This window comes from Spodoptera frugiperda, chromosome 4, assembly GCF_023101765.2.
Source record: "Spodoptera frugiperda isolate SF20-4 chromosome 4, AGI-APGP_CSIRO_Sfru_2.0, whole genome shotgun sequence".
NCBI lineage: Eukaryota > Metazoa > Arthropoda > Insecta > Lepidoptera > Noctuidae > Spodoptera > Spodoptera frugiperda.
Genome location: NC_064215.1, coordinates 715,454 through 729,373, shown reverse-complemented (window position 1 = coordinate 729,373; position 13,920 = coordinate 715,454). Strand labels below are relative to the sequence as shown.

The 13,920-nt window shown below is 34.9% G+C and overlaps 2 protein-coding genes across 2 annotated transcripts; one reads left to right on the top strand and one right to left on the bottom strand.

Moving 5' to 3' along the window:
* Window positions 1-5,099: 5,099 nt before the first annotated feature.
* Window positions 5,100-7,737, bottom strand: LOC118272555 (40S ribosomal protein S28). The gene is made up of 2 exons (XM_035589135.2): window positions 7,456-7,737; window positions 5,100-5,223 (listed from the first exon to the last, which is right to left on the bottom strand). Exon 1 carries the CDS (start codon window positions 7,654-7,656, stop codon window positions 7,459-7,461), a length of 198 nt encoding a protein of 65 aa, XP_035445028.1. The 5' UTR covers window positions 7,657-7,737; the 3' UTR covers window positions 5,100-5,223; window positions 7,456-7,458.
* A 588-nt stretch (window positions 7,738-8,325) lies between these two features.
* Window positions 8,326-12,434, top strand: LOC118272539 (translocon-associated protein subunit alpha). Its single transcript, XM_050693537.1, has 5 exons — window positions 8,326-8,548; window positions 9,111-9,302; window positions 10,131-10,408; window positions 11,346-11,586; window positions 12,034-12,434. The coding sequence occupies exons 1-5, from the start codon at window positions 8,488-8,490 to the stop codon at window positions 12,102-12,104; spliced, it is 843 nt and encodes a 280-aa protein (XP_050549494.1). The 5' UTR covers window positions 8,326-8,487; the 3' UTR covers window positions 12,105-12,434.
* Window positions 12,435-13,920: the final 1,486 nt, after the last annotated feature.

Sequence of the window (13,920 nt, the reverse complement as noted above, 5' to 3'; positions counted from 1 at the left end):
TATTTTGTTACACGCTGTATATTTAATTGAACTCCAAACATTTATTAAAAAAAAAATTAAAAACTGATTAGGTACCTAATGTCCGGGTATCGAACTTCTGTAGGTAGGTAGATAATGAACCATTACATTTGAACATTGTTAATTATAACTTGGCTTGTTAACCAACTTCAGTTTCCACTCGAATGCTTCTAAACTCCGGTTCCTAAAGGTGAAGTAAACAAATTGTCTATCGTGCCGACCGACCCACGTAATTAATGGCCTTCTTACTTTGCGAGAACTCAAATACTTAGGTACTTACTTACTCTTACTTATTACTTAAGGACTTACGTTACCTATGTATATAATCAATAATATGTACATAAAAATCACGGTTTACTCACGCACAATAATGGAGAAAAGCTCTACAGGAACTCACATGATAAAGTCCCTCTGTGACTCAATACTCGAAGAGCTTTTCCGTGATTTTTTATGTAACGTAGGTACATAAGTCCTTAAGTAATAAAATAAGTAACTATCGTGAGACATTTAATGTGTCCCACGATAGTTATTATAACAATATGTACATGATACTTTTTATAGAAAAGGGCGACTAACGAGCAGTCCACTGATTCCCTGGTGTCAAGCAATCCACAACACTCATGGACACCGCATCACAAGAGGAGTCACACATGCGTTGCTGGCCTTATTTGGATTGGGGATAGAAGGGGTGGGAGGATTGAGCCAGCGAAACACAAGACAAGTCTTATTCGTGACATCTTTTATTTCCCGAAGACAGATAATCATCATCATCAATAAAGACACGGGTCTCAGTTACCATCCGCTACCCTCTCCCCCCTCGGGTCCCTACCATTACGAGTTACTTGTTGTTTTGCAATGTATGAATCTATTATCAAATTAGACTAGAGAAATATATTTCGTTTTAAGCCCTAACTATCGCATTGGAAAACTGTCTATCTGTAATGGTAATTTTTAGGTAATATTTTATATTTTATTTATAAATAAAGAAATATTTATATTATGTTATTTCACCTGTCTTTCCATCTCTTTCTTTAATGTACACGCTGTTTTATTAAACTGGCAACTTGTACACCGTAACTACCTTTTTTAAGCCTGACAATGTTTTTATTTCTTGCCACCCATCACCAGCTGTCAAAAATTAAACGCAAATCAGAACTGCAACATTTTGTTTCTACACTGTTAAAATAATGAAGTTATCAATCGAATCATGTCGATTGCAACACAAACGCTAATACATACCCACGTTAGTGTTCGGCGATTGTGATCGAGACCTGCACGTGTTGTCGGCGACATGTATTGTTTGCAATGGCTTATTCCTGTGCTGCTAATACCGAAGCCCGTGAACCCGGCTTTAGTGAACACACATGTTATGTTCATGGTCTTGTATCTAATAGGATTCTTCCTAGAAAGGAAGCCGTGTACCGTGTGCAGTGTAGTCTTCCTCGCAGCCGTGATATTAATTTGTTATAGCGGGATCGGGAACTGTTTATTCTGGGCTAGTCAATGCGATGCTGAGAAGTACGATACGTAGACGGGTCAGCGAATCTTCCAGAGTTACCTACCTAAGTGCTCAAAGTGCAAGCTGCCCTGCTCAACAGAGGGCTGTAGTGACAATGTGAGGCTGACACCAACATGATGCCTTGTGCATTGAAAATATAATATATTATTTTCTTTGTATATTTTTGTAAATGTTTTTTTTTTATTTATTTACATCTGACTGTACTGTAATAATGTTGTATTGTATTGATTATGAATAATTCCATCGTGGAAGTAATGTGCCGATCTGTACTTAGTATCAGAATTATGTTGACAAATATAAGAGTGATGTGTACATACAGCTGTTATGATAAAGGTTAATGTAATAACATTTTGGGGACAAGATGCAATTGTTTTATTGGACGACGTACACCTGAGTGTTCGAAGAAAGTACTTATTATATTGTTATGTGACTGCTGAGGCTATTGCATGGCAGCACACCACTGTGTTTAAACATCTCATATCTCAGGCAATTGATGAAATGCCGATGTAACTGTAATTGGTGAGCTGCCATACAAATAAATTGTTAAATTGAAATATAAACTGTATCAGAATCATATCTTAGATCCATTCAAATAAGATAGTATAAAATGTAATCTTCATTAAACATAAGTATCAGTCACTTTTTAATGTTTGCAAGTACTTAGCTTTATAGAGGATCTACATTTATTGGAAATATACCTATATCTATAATGGAGAAATACTTTGTGTTAGACTAAAAAGACAGAATGTGAGAGCATTTAAAAAAAGAAAAAAGATGAGACAGAGAAGACAATTTCATTGCTCAATGAAACCACTGGAAATGTAACTAGACACGGAATCTATACTTAGATCAAGTTCAATATGAAATGTTAGCAAATCATGAGGGTAGGACTAGACATATCGGCAATTCTGCTGCAAGCAAACCCACTCTCACTTTATACTGAGAATACTGAATAAATACAGACAAATAGAAACACAAAAAAACTGTTTCTGATTACAAACAGATGTAGATTACCTTTGTGGTTTGCTAACAAATGTTTCACATCAATCTGAATCTAAGTATAGATGTTGGAAGCGTGCTTGCTACATTCTGTTTACACAAATCCATTTTGATTGTTAGTGCACCTTGTTGAACATCACATTAGTCATTTGTCTAGAATAATAAAAAATACTTCCCCTTACTTTGTGATATTTTTGTAAAGTATTATTAAATAGTGAAGTAGTAAACATAATTACTGTGTCTACTGGTCTGTTTATTCACCAAAATGTTTTCTAAAAATTACCACAATTTTCCCACCCATTGGTCAATATTTTTAAACTTGGACTTTAGATGCAGTATTTTCTACTACAAACTTACTTAGAACTTTAATAAGTTTGAAACTAGATTAGATTCAGTATTGTTCTAATATAATATAGAATAAATTGCCTGCTAGCTACCATATTTCATCCATTCTTATTTTAAATAACAAAATAAACAGGTACCTATAAAACTAATGTCTGATATTATAAATCATACCTACTCCTTAATTTATTGATAATATTTGGGTTATCAACAAACTCATGAAGATACAATAGCAAGTTGACCAATAATTAGGTAGTTATGTATGACACAAAATACATTGATAAAGTTAATATATTGATACATGATATTGTTATTCAAAGTTCAGTATATTAGAGCTAACAGGCAGAGCGAGCCTGCCGACTGCTGTATCTAAGATCCCGCCTTTTATACTCAACTCCCTAAATAGGTAAGCTTCGGTACAAAATATTAAATGTAGGTAGGTTGCCAATCACTGGTAGAAATTTCAACTAATGGCGCCACTAAGGCGCTTTGCACATGGAGCAACTTAAGTTGAGGAAACTATCAACATTTTAAAAGTTTCTTGTAAAAAGTTGATAGTTGCTATAACGTTTACGTTTGCCGCAATTTTATGGCAATCTGTGAGCAACTTTCATAACCGAGTTGCTAAATCTACGCAGCGATCAGCGTTCAGTATGACAATGGATATCGAAGAAGCAGCACTTGCTCTCATTTTATTACGTCGTCGCCGTCGACGGCAACTTTAAAAACCGGTATAATATTTAACAGTTGCTAGTTGCGGCAATTAGGAACTATCTTAGTCATCGATTACAGCAACTGAAAACTGTTGACGATTACCGGAACTCGAAACTCGAGTTGCTATGTGTGCGCGGTTCAATTGAAATATATGTAAACAGCTAGTTGCCAGTTGCCAGTTGCTCCAATAGTTGCTCCATGTGCAAAGCGCCTAAGTATTTCGGAAATCTTAGTGCTCTGTAGGTAGCTAACTACCGTAAGTACGCTCGGCATACCGGTACGAGAATTAGCAACAAAACGCAGTTGTCTTATTTGTGATAATGGAATATTTTTGGTAGTTTGGCAATCCGAGATATATATAATTTAAATTATTTAAGCCGCCTGAACCAAATACCTGAGCAAAGTTTAACATGCTTACCGATACGATGAAAAATAAAATCATGATTTATAAAAATTGTCATTTCCCAGAATTTAGTTATTGAATAAACTTGGTAAGTATATTAGAAATTAGATATTTTTTGAAGTTATTTTTGTGAAAAATATTGCCAGAGAAACAAACCATCGAAATAACTAAGAAATATGTTTGTTGTACATATACTGTAATAACATATACTGTGCCAGTTATTGCCTAGTAATGGTAGGTATAATGTTCTAACGAGTCAACACAGTCATTACTCTAACTTAAATTATTATCAAGTTATAGGGCAATTACCTAAATATAGTAACTTGCACAACACTAACATTGGTAAATACTTTGTCATACGTTAAAGTATACATAGGAATATACCTACAAAAATATATATGTATACTATAATAATATGTACATACTAGACGTATAAACACGGTCCAGTCCTGTACGGTTTAAACAAAACTTTTCAAATGTAATGCAAGGCATAATGTGCATCGTTAGCGGAAGATTTGCCTTCAACACTTGACACTAGTCTATTGTTAGGACTTAGAATTTTTGAAATGTGCCGAATATATGAATGATACCTACTTAAGCAATATCCAAATTTTAGCATTATTTTATTGTCATCAGATTATATTATAATTCTTGCCACTATCTCTATAAAACTGCTCGAGTCGGAGATCGATCCGAAGCCCTCGGCAACTGCTGCCTGCTTGCAAGAGGCACGATTCGACCATAAAAAATTAAATATAAATAAAAACTTTCATCTAAAAAGAAATCCACTTCAGGAACAATCTAGCTTCATACTTAAATAGCCAGTATATTAGACTATGTAAAATATATTATGCCTTTTCCAGTGAGGCTAAGCAGAGGTGCAGATTAACACAATTTTACAATTAACTACTGTCTGCTTGGGCAGTAGTTATACAATTGACTGATGTGTTTGTGATGCAGGTTCCAATCCTGAACAATGAACAGGTCTGAATATAATGTGTTTAAGACACTAGTATGTCCCCTAAGGCTACCCACTGACCTGTTTTTTAAACCTATTTGGACAGTGAAAAATCATAGGCTGAAAAGCAAAATAAAAGACAAATGTACACCGGTAAGTTATTTATTATGTGTCAGTAAATGAGATGGTCATCTTTGACGGTTTCTTTAAGTTAACATAATAATTGGATAGATGGTAAGAGCCTTAACCTAATCAACAGCCAGCCATGACCTGAAACAAAACAATACATTTTAAAACAAACTGCAAATTCCACAATTTCCATATACAGATGATTAAGAAACCTATCTGTCTGTAGATCTACTTACTAAAGATAGAATGTTGATATTAGCTCCATATAAAATGAGTCTATTGTATCTCTTGTAAGTAAATCTATGTACAATCAACAAATTTAATGATCAGCCATAGTTAAAGACAATATTCGCAAGCACTCTATATGAGCAACCACAGGTAAAACACCAGGTGTATAGAGAGTTTCCCACAATTTAATTTAAAATGTGAACTGCCATAAACTTATCAATAGCACACAATTTATTAAAGAGGTTGTTGAAACTGGCCAATAGAATCCATGACATAACTTTATATCAAAGATGTATGACTTAAGTACAGCTACCAAAAGCTTTTAAAACTACCAGTTAGTCACCGGTGGATGGCCAACAATCACATTCTATAAAGGAGATGGCTAAATGACTGACCCAGGCATAATAACAAGAATACGAATTTCACGCTAACCCGTATCATTAAAATATTCACTTATGAATTATTTTGTGTTTAACTAATTCTTATAACTTGGTGAACAAAAATTAATAAAAATAAGTTTCATAATTGATTTTTTTCTGTTGTGGTTTGACATGACAACACGGAAGTAAGTACTGCAAGCTATTATAAGGACATTAGTTTCCCCGAAAATCAATTCGAAATAATTAAACGAACATCAATTTTTAATAACGGTAACATAATGACTTTTTTCTGAAACCAAATACTTGTAAATGTTTTGATCGACACAAAATATATATTTTGTATAAGATTGCACAATCTTACTATATATTTTGTGTCTGTCCTTGGTTACTTTGTGTTCATTATCTAGTATAAGCAGAACTGTTTACCTATCTACCTCATAATTATATAAATAACTTTCGGCTTAGGTACCTCAAAACGCCTTGGAAAAGTTCAGAGCAATGTTATACAGAAGAATCCGTTTATTATGACTCCGCCTATATTGACCAACCGGTTATTATAACGTAATTGCATGACGAAGTTTGGTTTTCATATAAAATTCTTTATAAAAAAGTCGGATATAATGACTTCCCTTACAGTGACATGCCGCTTTATATGACCCATTTTTAATAAATTATGTCCGGTTATAATGACCGGCACGATTCTTTACCTTCAATAATGTTCGTTAATTCCCGACGACGTTCGGCACGTGCCTAGTTTTTGTTTTGAATCTCAGTGAGTCCACATTGTCCACAGCAATATTGAAAATGATAATTTGACTATAGCTATGTCTTCTATACACAATAGTGTGAGAGTCTGTTTTTACAATAAAATGAAGAAACAAAAGCAGACAAAAATTACAGATTACTTACAATAAAAAATACACTTGTATGTGTTATTATAATAATCTGCTGATTACGTGCAATTTTGATTTTGATTTAATATGGCCTTACAATATATAAACATATGCAAATATACTATGTTTCTGTATTAAAATACTTAATACATACATATTTACATAAAAAAGATTTTCATTTATACATAACGCTTTGTATGACGTCCGCTTATTATGACGTGTTTGTCAATTCCTTTCGATGTCATTATAAACGGACTCTACTGTATTTTGAAGTTTTTGTAACGTTGTTTGACGTAGGAGCGCTACTTTATTTTCAGGATTGCGCAGATATGCCAAGTTTCTGGACCTTCTTAACTACAAAATATCAATCTTTAATTATGCGGCTTTATTTATTGCTAGGTACCATATTTATTCAATATTTATTTGTACGGGTTACGACGTCCATACTTTGGTTTAGCCATGTCCTTTGCTATGACCTGCATGCAATCCTAAGTTGCTTGCTAAATGTGAGGTTTATAATGCAAGTTCTCTCTAGTAAAGGCCATTCTGGTTGATTACTAACTAACTTTTATTTTATTTAAATAATGCAGTTGCATACCGTTCACAACAAAACATGTAACCTGGTTATTGTGTCTAGCATCTTTATCTCTAATATAAACACACCGTTTACAAATTACTTGGCATTGTTTAACTTGATAAAATTAGTTTCGTATCTAATATCGCAGTAATTTAGAGGCGAAAACTGGATTACAATTTGGAACGCCGCCTAACATAGGCAACATAACCTTAAAACGATCCGTTGACTAAAGAGCTTTGAATAAGTCTTAAAAAGAAGTAATTACTTTAAGATTAGTATATAAATATTTATTTACCGTTTATCGCAGTCTTCTGGCTTCACGCTCAGACTCGAGGAGTGTGAGGATGTCACCATCACGCACTGGTCCTTTCACATTCCTGATGATCTGACGGCTAGTTTCTCCGATGAACTCTACCTTGACCTGGGTACATTGTCCCTGGGATCCGGTACGGCCCAAAACCTTGACGACGCGAGCAAGAACGTTTGGCTTATCCATTTTAGTTTAAATATCGAGCAGTTTCGTGAATAATACACGTGCACCAGGAATGGCGTGTGTGGAAAAGAAATTGACAGCTAAAATGTTAGAGTTGTCATTGATTGAAGTTCCATAGAGTTCCTTTGATATAGTTAGTCGATTTAATTATGTACTTAGTAGAGTCGTTGAGTAAATTGACCAATAAAAACATAAAATAAAACAAGATGAAATATTAATATTTGAGTTACGCATCAGTCAATTTAGTTAAATATGATCATATTAGAATAACATAACATAAAATTGTTAAAGGTCAATCAGTTGGTCATTTTAAATAGTCATTTTAATAAATAGAAATATTTATTCATTTGATTCGTTGATATTCGTTATTAGGAGACGAAAGAAAATGACAAATAAATATTGTTACACTGTTAAAATAGGTAGAAGCATGCATAAGAACAGGAACTAGAGATGAAAAGCTTTGCTAATTTTTTTTGCTACTAAGTATAAAACAATCATCATAATGTATACAATTATTGTTACTCAGTAATTTTTAAAATACAAAATTATTATTCTTTTTTGTTTTATATTGCTAACTAGTGCGCTTAGTCTTAATTATTATGATATCAATTATTTATAAATCACTTTCCAAAAGCCCGGAGGTCGAATTCATAAATGGTTCATCACTAGTGACATAAGATTCCACGTCAATCGAGTTGGAGAGAAAATTGGCATTTTGCCCCAAGTTTCTTGCTCCGTTGGACTGTTTGTTACAAAAGTGAATGGCCTACAATCTAGTCCGATAGTAGCCGTAGTTTGTTACAGTCTAGTAAATATATTACTTATTCAATCAACATGAAGTTATTATATTTAACGCTCCTGGTCCTCCCGGCGGCCCTCCTGTGTTTCCAGAGCGGTAAGTTACCTGTAATTTGTTATATTCTACCTCTGATATAAGTACGTGGCAGCATTCCTGATATACTTTTAAAGAGAAAGTTTTCTTTCCGAATTTCTGTAACAATTAAGAGTACTTCTTTAAAAGAAATTTAAATATTATGTGTGAATACTATAATTCACATAACTATTTTGTAGGTAACCTGTTATCCAAGATATAAGTTACTTTCTTTCAATGAAAACTTCTTACTATCACCGAATATTGTATTACAGTGCACACAATTAAGTAACTGTTTTAACAGAAAACTATTGGCCAAAGATTTGACTTAGGGTTTTGTCATGATTTTAAGATTCTATGCTCTGATAGTTGTAGTCATAGAACTCAATAGTCACTAGATCAGCAGCTGTACCTTAAAACCTCTATATCATTAATGAAAATGATAATCTTTCTTTCTGATAAGTAGGTCGGAGATAGTAAAGTAATGACACTTGTCCATATGTTTACCTACACCCATATGTTATGTTGATTGTACATAAATGATGTATTCCAAGTTCACTACTAATTATTTATGTCTATGTTACAGCCAACACAATTCTGGCGAGAGCTGAAGAAGATGAACTGGATGATGTAGTGGATATTGAAGGGGAAGACAACCAGGTTGTTGGTGATGATGCCCTTGGTGATGATGATGACTCCGTCGTGAAGTCTTCGCAAGATGTCGACACTACCATACTCTTCACTAAACCTGTTACGAGCTTAGGAGATGCTGTCTTTGGTAAGATTAATTCAGTTACTCTTTATGAATAATAATGGTGTCATCACATCTAAATCTTCTCCATAGGAATCTGCACCTTGGAATGAGTTAATAACTTCTTAGAGGACTGACAGGCAAATGGACACATACATTTTTTGTTTGACATTCATGTGCCTTTCTATTCTAATAGAAATTAATTTATTTTAACTTAGACTTTACAAAAACTAACATTGTGTAGGAAAGAAAAAAGTGTTATATTAAAAAAAAAACACTTAAATTGGTAATCGTCATATTTATAAAAACTGTTTTAGGCAAATTTTCTATGAAATATTATATGACCTACATGGCGATGGAAGTGTAAAACATTAAATACTTACTAATGTAGGTAGATACCTAAGATAATACTAGATATTAAGTTCTTTATTTCTCTTTTTTCTGTCACTTTTCTTATTAGATTCAAATTGGCAATGTTGATCAAGTCTAACTAGACTTGTAATCTATAAAGAACCATGTATTTATCATCAACATCTTAATTAGACAATATTAATCATTATATGTAGTAGTTTAAAGCAACACTCTAAAGTTCCACAAATATGACCAATACAAGAAACACAAGTAAGTTGTAGAGTTATGTCAGAAAATTATTTACCGCAGGGTTTAACCTGCTGCTTGACTCTAATTAATCACAGTGTGATGTTTTAGAGCCTTTGTCCTTCCTCAATAAATGGACTATCTAGTGTAAATATAATTATTTAATTTGAACCAGTATATCTGTAGAATAGTGTGTTCAAACAAACAAATTCTTCAGCTATGTGTTTGTATATTAAAATGTAATTTCCTTATTTCCAGACCTTCAAGCTGGCTATCCAGTGGAATTCTTGGTTGGTTTCATCAACAAGGGTGCTGAAGATTACTTGGTAGAGTCAATGGAAGCTTCGTTCAGATATCCCATGGACTACACATACTACATCCAGAACTTCACCGCTCTGCCTTATAACAAGGAGGTTAAGCCCAAACAGGAAGCTACCTTCGCATACTCCTTCATTCCCAACGAAGCCTTCGCTGGCCGACCATTCGGCTTGAACATCCAGCTCAACTACAGAGATGCTAGCGGCAACTTCTACCAGGTTAGTCATATTTAAGAGAAATTTTAAGTTTGGCCATCTTTCCAGCCTTCAAACACAAATCCTTTATTCACAGGTGTGTTAGGGACTATTGAAAATCATATAAAAATCTGTTCATAGTTTTGTTTGTTTGAAACTAAAGACATTCCATTTCTATACATAATATCAAATACACTTGTATCTCACTGACCTTTATTTGAAAGTATAGGAGTCTTCCCAGGCATGTTGGATTATCATCATATTGGATCATGAGAATGAGTGAACAGGGGGTGCCTCTATCTATCCTGTAGATAGCTAGATATCTGCTGTAATTAGAGGCCCTTACTCATTATCTTACGGTCGGAAGACCTCCACTGTTTAACAAAGGCCAACTAGAACGACAACTCGACACTAAAGGCAAATACATTACCATAGTGTGGTCCGCCAAAAGGATACTGATATCATGCATTTACTATAGTTAGAGACACACTTTCATGTCGTGTCGCGTAGGTTGCAATCGGATTGGTGGCTGCGACACATCACAGTAATCTCTAAGTGTGGGAGAGCCATGCTTCGGCACGAATGGGCCGGCTCGACCGGAGTAATACCACGGCCTCACAGAAAACCGACGTGAAACAACGCTTGCGTTGTGTTTCGTTGTGTGAGTGAGGTTACCGGAGGCCCAATTCCCCCTTCCCAATCTTCCCCATCCCCATTCCCGAACAACAACCCTTAAATTCCTAACTCCCAAAAAGCCGGTAACGCACTTGTAAAGCCTCTGGTGTTTCAAGTGTCCATGGGCGGCGGCGATTGCTTACCATCAGGTAATACGTCTGCTCGATTACCGGCAAGTCCCATAAAAAAAAAATGGATTTCTGCCTCTATCGATAGTATCTACATAGAATTTTTTTTTTTAAATGAAGAATTCGCAAATGTCTTACTATTTTTGTTCTTTGTGCAGGAAGCAGTATACAACCAGACCCTGAACATCGTGGAGGTGTCAGAAGGTTTGGACGGGGAGACGTTCTTCCTGTACGTGTTCCTGGGTGCCGGCTGCGTGTTGGCGCTGGTGCTGGGCCAGCAAGCCCTGTCGTCGCTGGCCCGGCGCCGCGCCCCGCGCCCCGCCTCGCGACCCATCGAGGTTGGCACCGCTAACGATGTCGACTACGACTGGCTGCCTAAAGAAGTCGTCAACCAACTCAGTATGTATTATTTTTAACCTTTTTTCTATCTGTATACCAAATTATTTAGGTTTGGCACAATATCTCTAAATGTATTTTTTTATGATATTCCTTACAATTTAGGTATTCAGTTTTTGTCTTACACATATAGCAAGAGACAGCTAAAGGAGCATACAATTTTAGGCATATACAACTTTAAAATTTAACTATTGTAAACTGTATCCTGTGGTAGAATTTTCCAATTTTCCCATACAACACATCCAAAAGAAAATCCGGGAATTGTAACCGAAAGCATTCTGTTTAGTAGATTTTCAACCTTATCGATTTTGTAATAAAATTGAATCTACTCCTGACAATTTTCTTAAACCGAAAATCTCGAGCAGTCATATTTGCGACCACTCGACCAGTTATGTACTAAAAAACCTTTTAAGACTATTTATTTTATAAATATATTTCTTATTGTTACAGAAAAATCACCGAAGAGTCCTAAACAGTCACCTCGCTTGAGGAAGGCGAAGAGGTCGGCTGGGGACGACTAAATAAAAGTCGTGATAATCGAACCCAGTGCCCTGAGCACGCGAGCAGTGCTGAGTGAAACACCGCGGCACTAAACTAACAATAGTCCTGATTCTGACAGCTGTCATTTGTAACCATAGTCTATCATATCATCGATATAAATACTTTTTCATAGACAAGTCAGATGATCAGGCCTATTATTATTTTAGTCGATTTTTATACAGACTGTGTGGTTTGTAGTTGCTAAGTTTAGTGTGATGTGAGAATAAATTATGGAACAAAGTGTGGAAGCTTTTAACAACGTGAGCGATAAATAATGTGAGAATATTATTTAATAAAATGTTAAATTTTTATATGTATCGTTTTATTACCTATTGATTTTTCTGTGTTCTGTATGCTATAATATGTTGTTTTTTTATATCGTCCGAAGGGGTAGGCAGAGGTGCACATTATGGCGCGTACTGCCACTGAACAATGTACACCCACTTTTCACAATAGGCAAGATGACATATTTTGAAAAACTATTTTATTATATCCGAAAATATATATAAACTGTTGTCTATCAACAAATCTTCAATTTTCTACCTTTTATACAAATAGATTAACAGCAATTAAGGTAAAAGTGAAAGTAAAATTCCATGTAACATTTTCATGTCCTAATAAAGCCACACTTATCATGGTTGAACTAAGGATCTCGAAAAAAAATATAAAACTTTCACGACTTTTATTGAAAACTAGCAAACCCGGCGAACTTCATTCCGCCGACAATGATTTCCCTGTTATCCCGCTTTTCTCTTGATTTTTTTCTTGATTTTCCATAAACCTCACGGAGCCCGAAACCTTTCCAACAAATGCAAAAGCGTGGAAATCGGTTCATGCGTTCTGGAGTTATTACGTTAGGAAGGAAAACCCGACTTATTTTTATTAATCACTAGCGACGCGCCCCGGCTTCGCACGGATGCAATGCTGATACTAAATACACAACAGAAAAACTGTGAACGTTGTATATAAAAAATTATATGGGACCACACTGACATCGTACTCTTTCAAACACAAAAAGAATTTCTCAAATCGGTCTATAACTGCCGGAGATATCGATTAACATACATAAAAAAAACGGTCGAATTGAGAACCTCCTCCTTTCTTTGAAGTCGGTTAAAAACATAGCGGCCCGCTCTGGCTTCGCACGGTTATAAAATACCGTCTCAAAAAAAAATTTTCTCACCTTTTAAACTTGTCCTGGACTTCCACAAGTAATTCAAGACCAAAATTAGCCAAATCGGTCCAGCCGTTCTCGAGTTTTAGCGAGACTAACGAACAGCAATTGATTTTTATATACCTACAGTAGAAGCTCCTTATTCGCGCTTCCTTCATTCGCGGTTTCACTATTCGCGGATTGAAAAAATGCGATCCAATTCCTATATTCGCGGTCTAAGATTTCTTTATTCGCGGATCGAATCGAAATATCGGTGCATAACCTAAAAAAATACATTCGCTATCCTTTGTCAACGTGTCAGTAAAAAAATAAAATAGACCTTATTACAACTACGTCTGCCTAAACCTAGTGTGACCTAAACCTGATGATAATAATATTATCATATCATAATAATATTATCATCAGGCAATCTGTATGATCAGAAAGTTCAATTAAATTTTTTTTTATCTACTATTTGCTTCTTGATTTCGTCATCTAGGAACGTATCGCCCCATATATATATATATAACCTATAACCCCATACAAATTACTATTCCATATTCACGGTTTCTGTATTCGCGGCATATTTACGGAACGCATACCCCGCGAATAAAGAGCTTCTATTGTATAGAAGAAGAAGATAA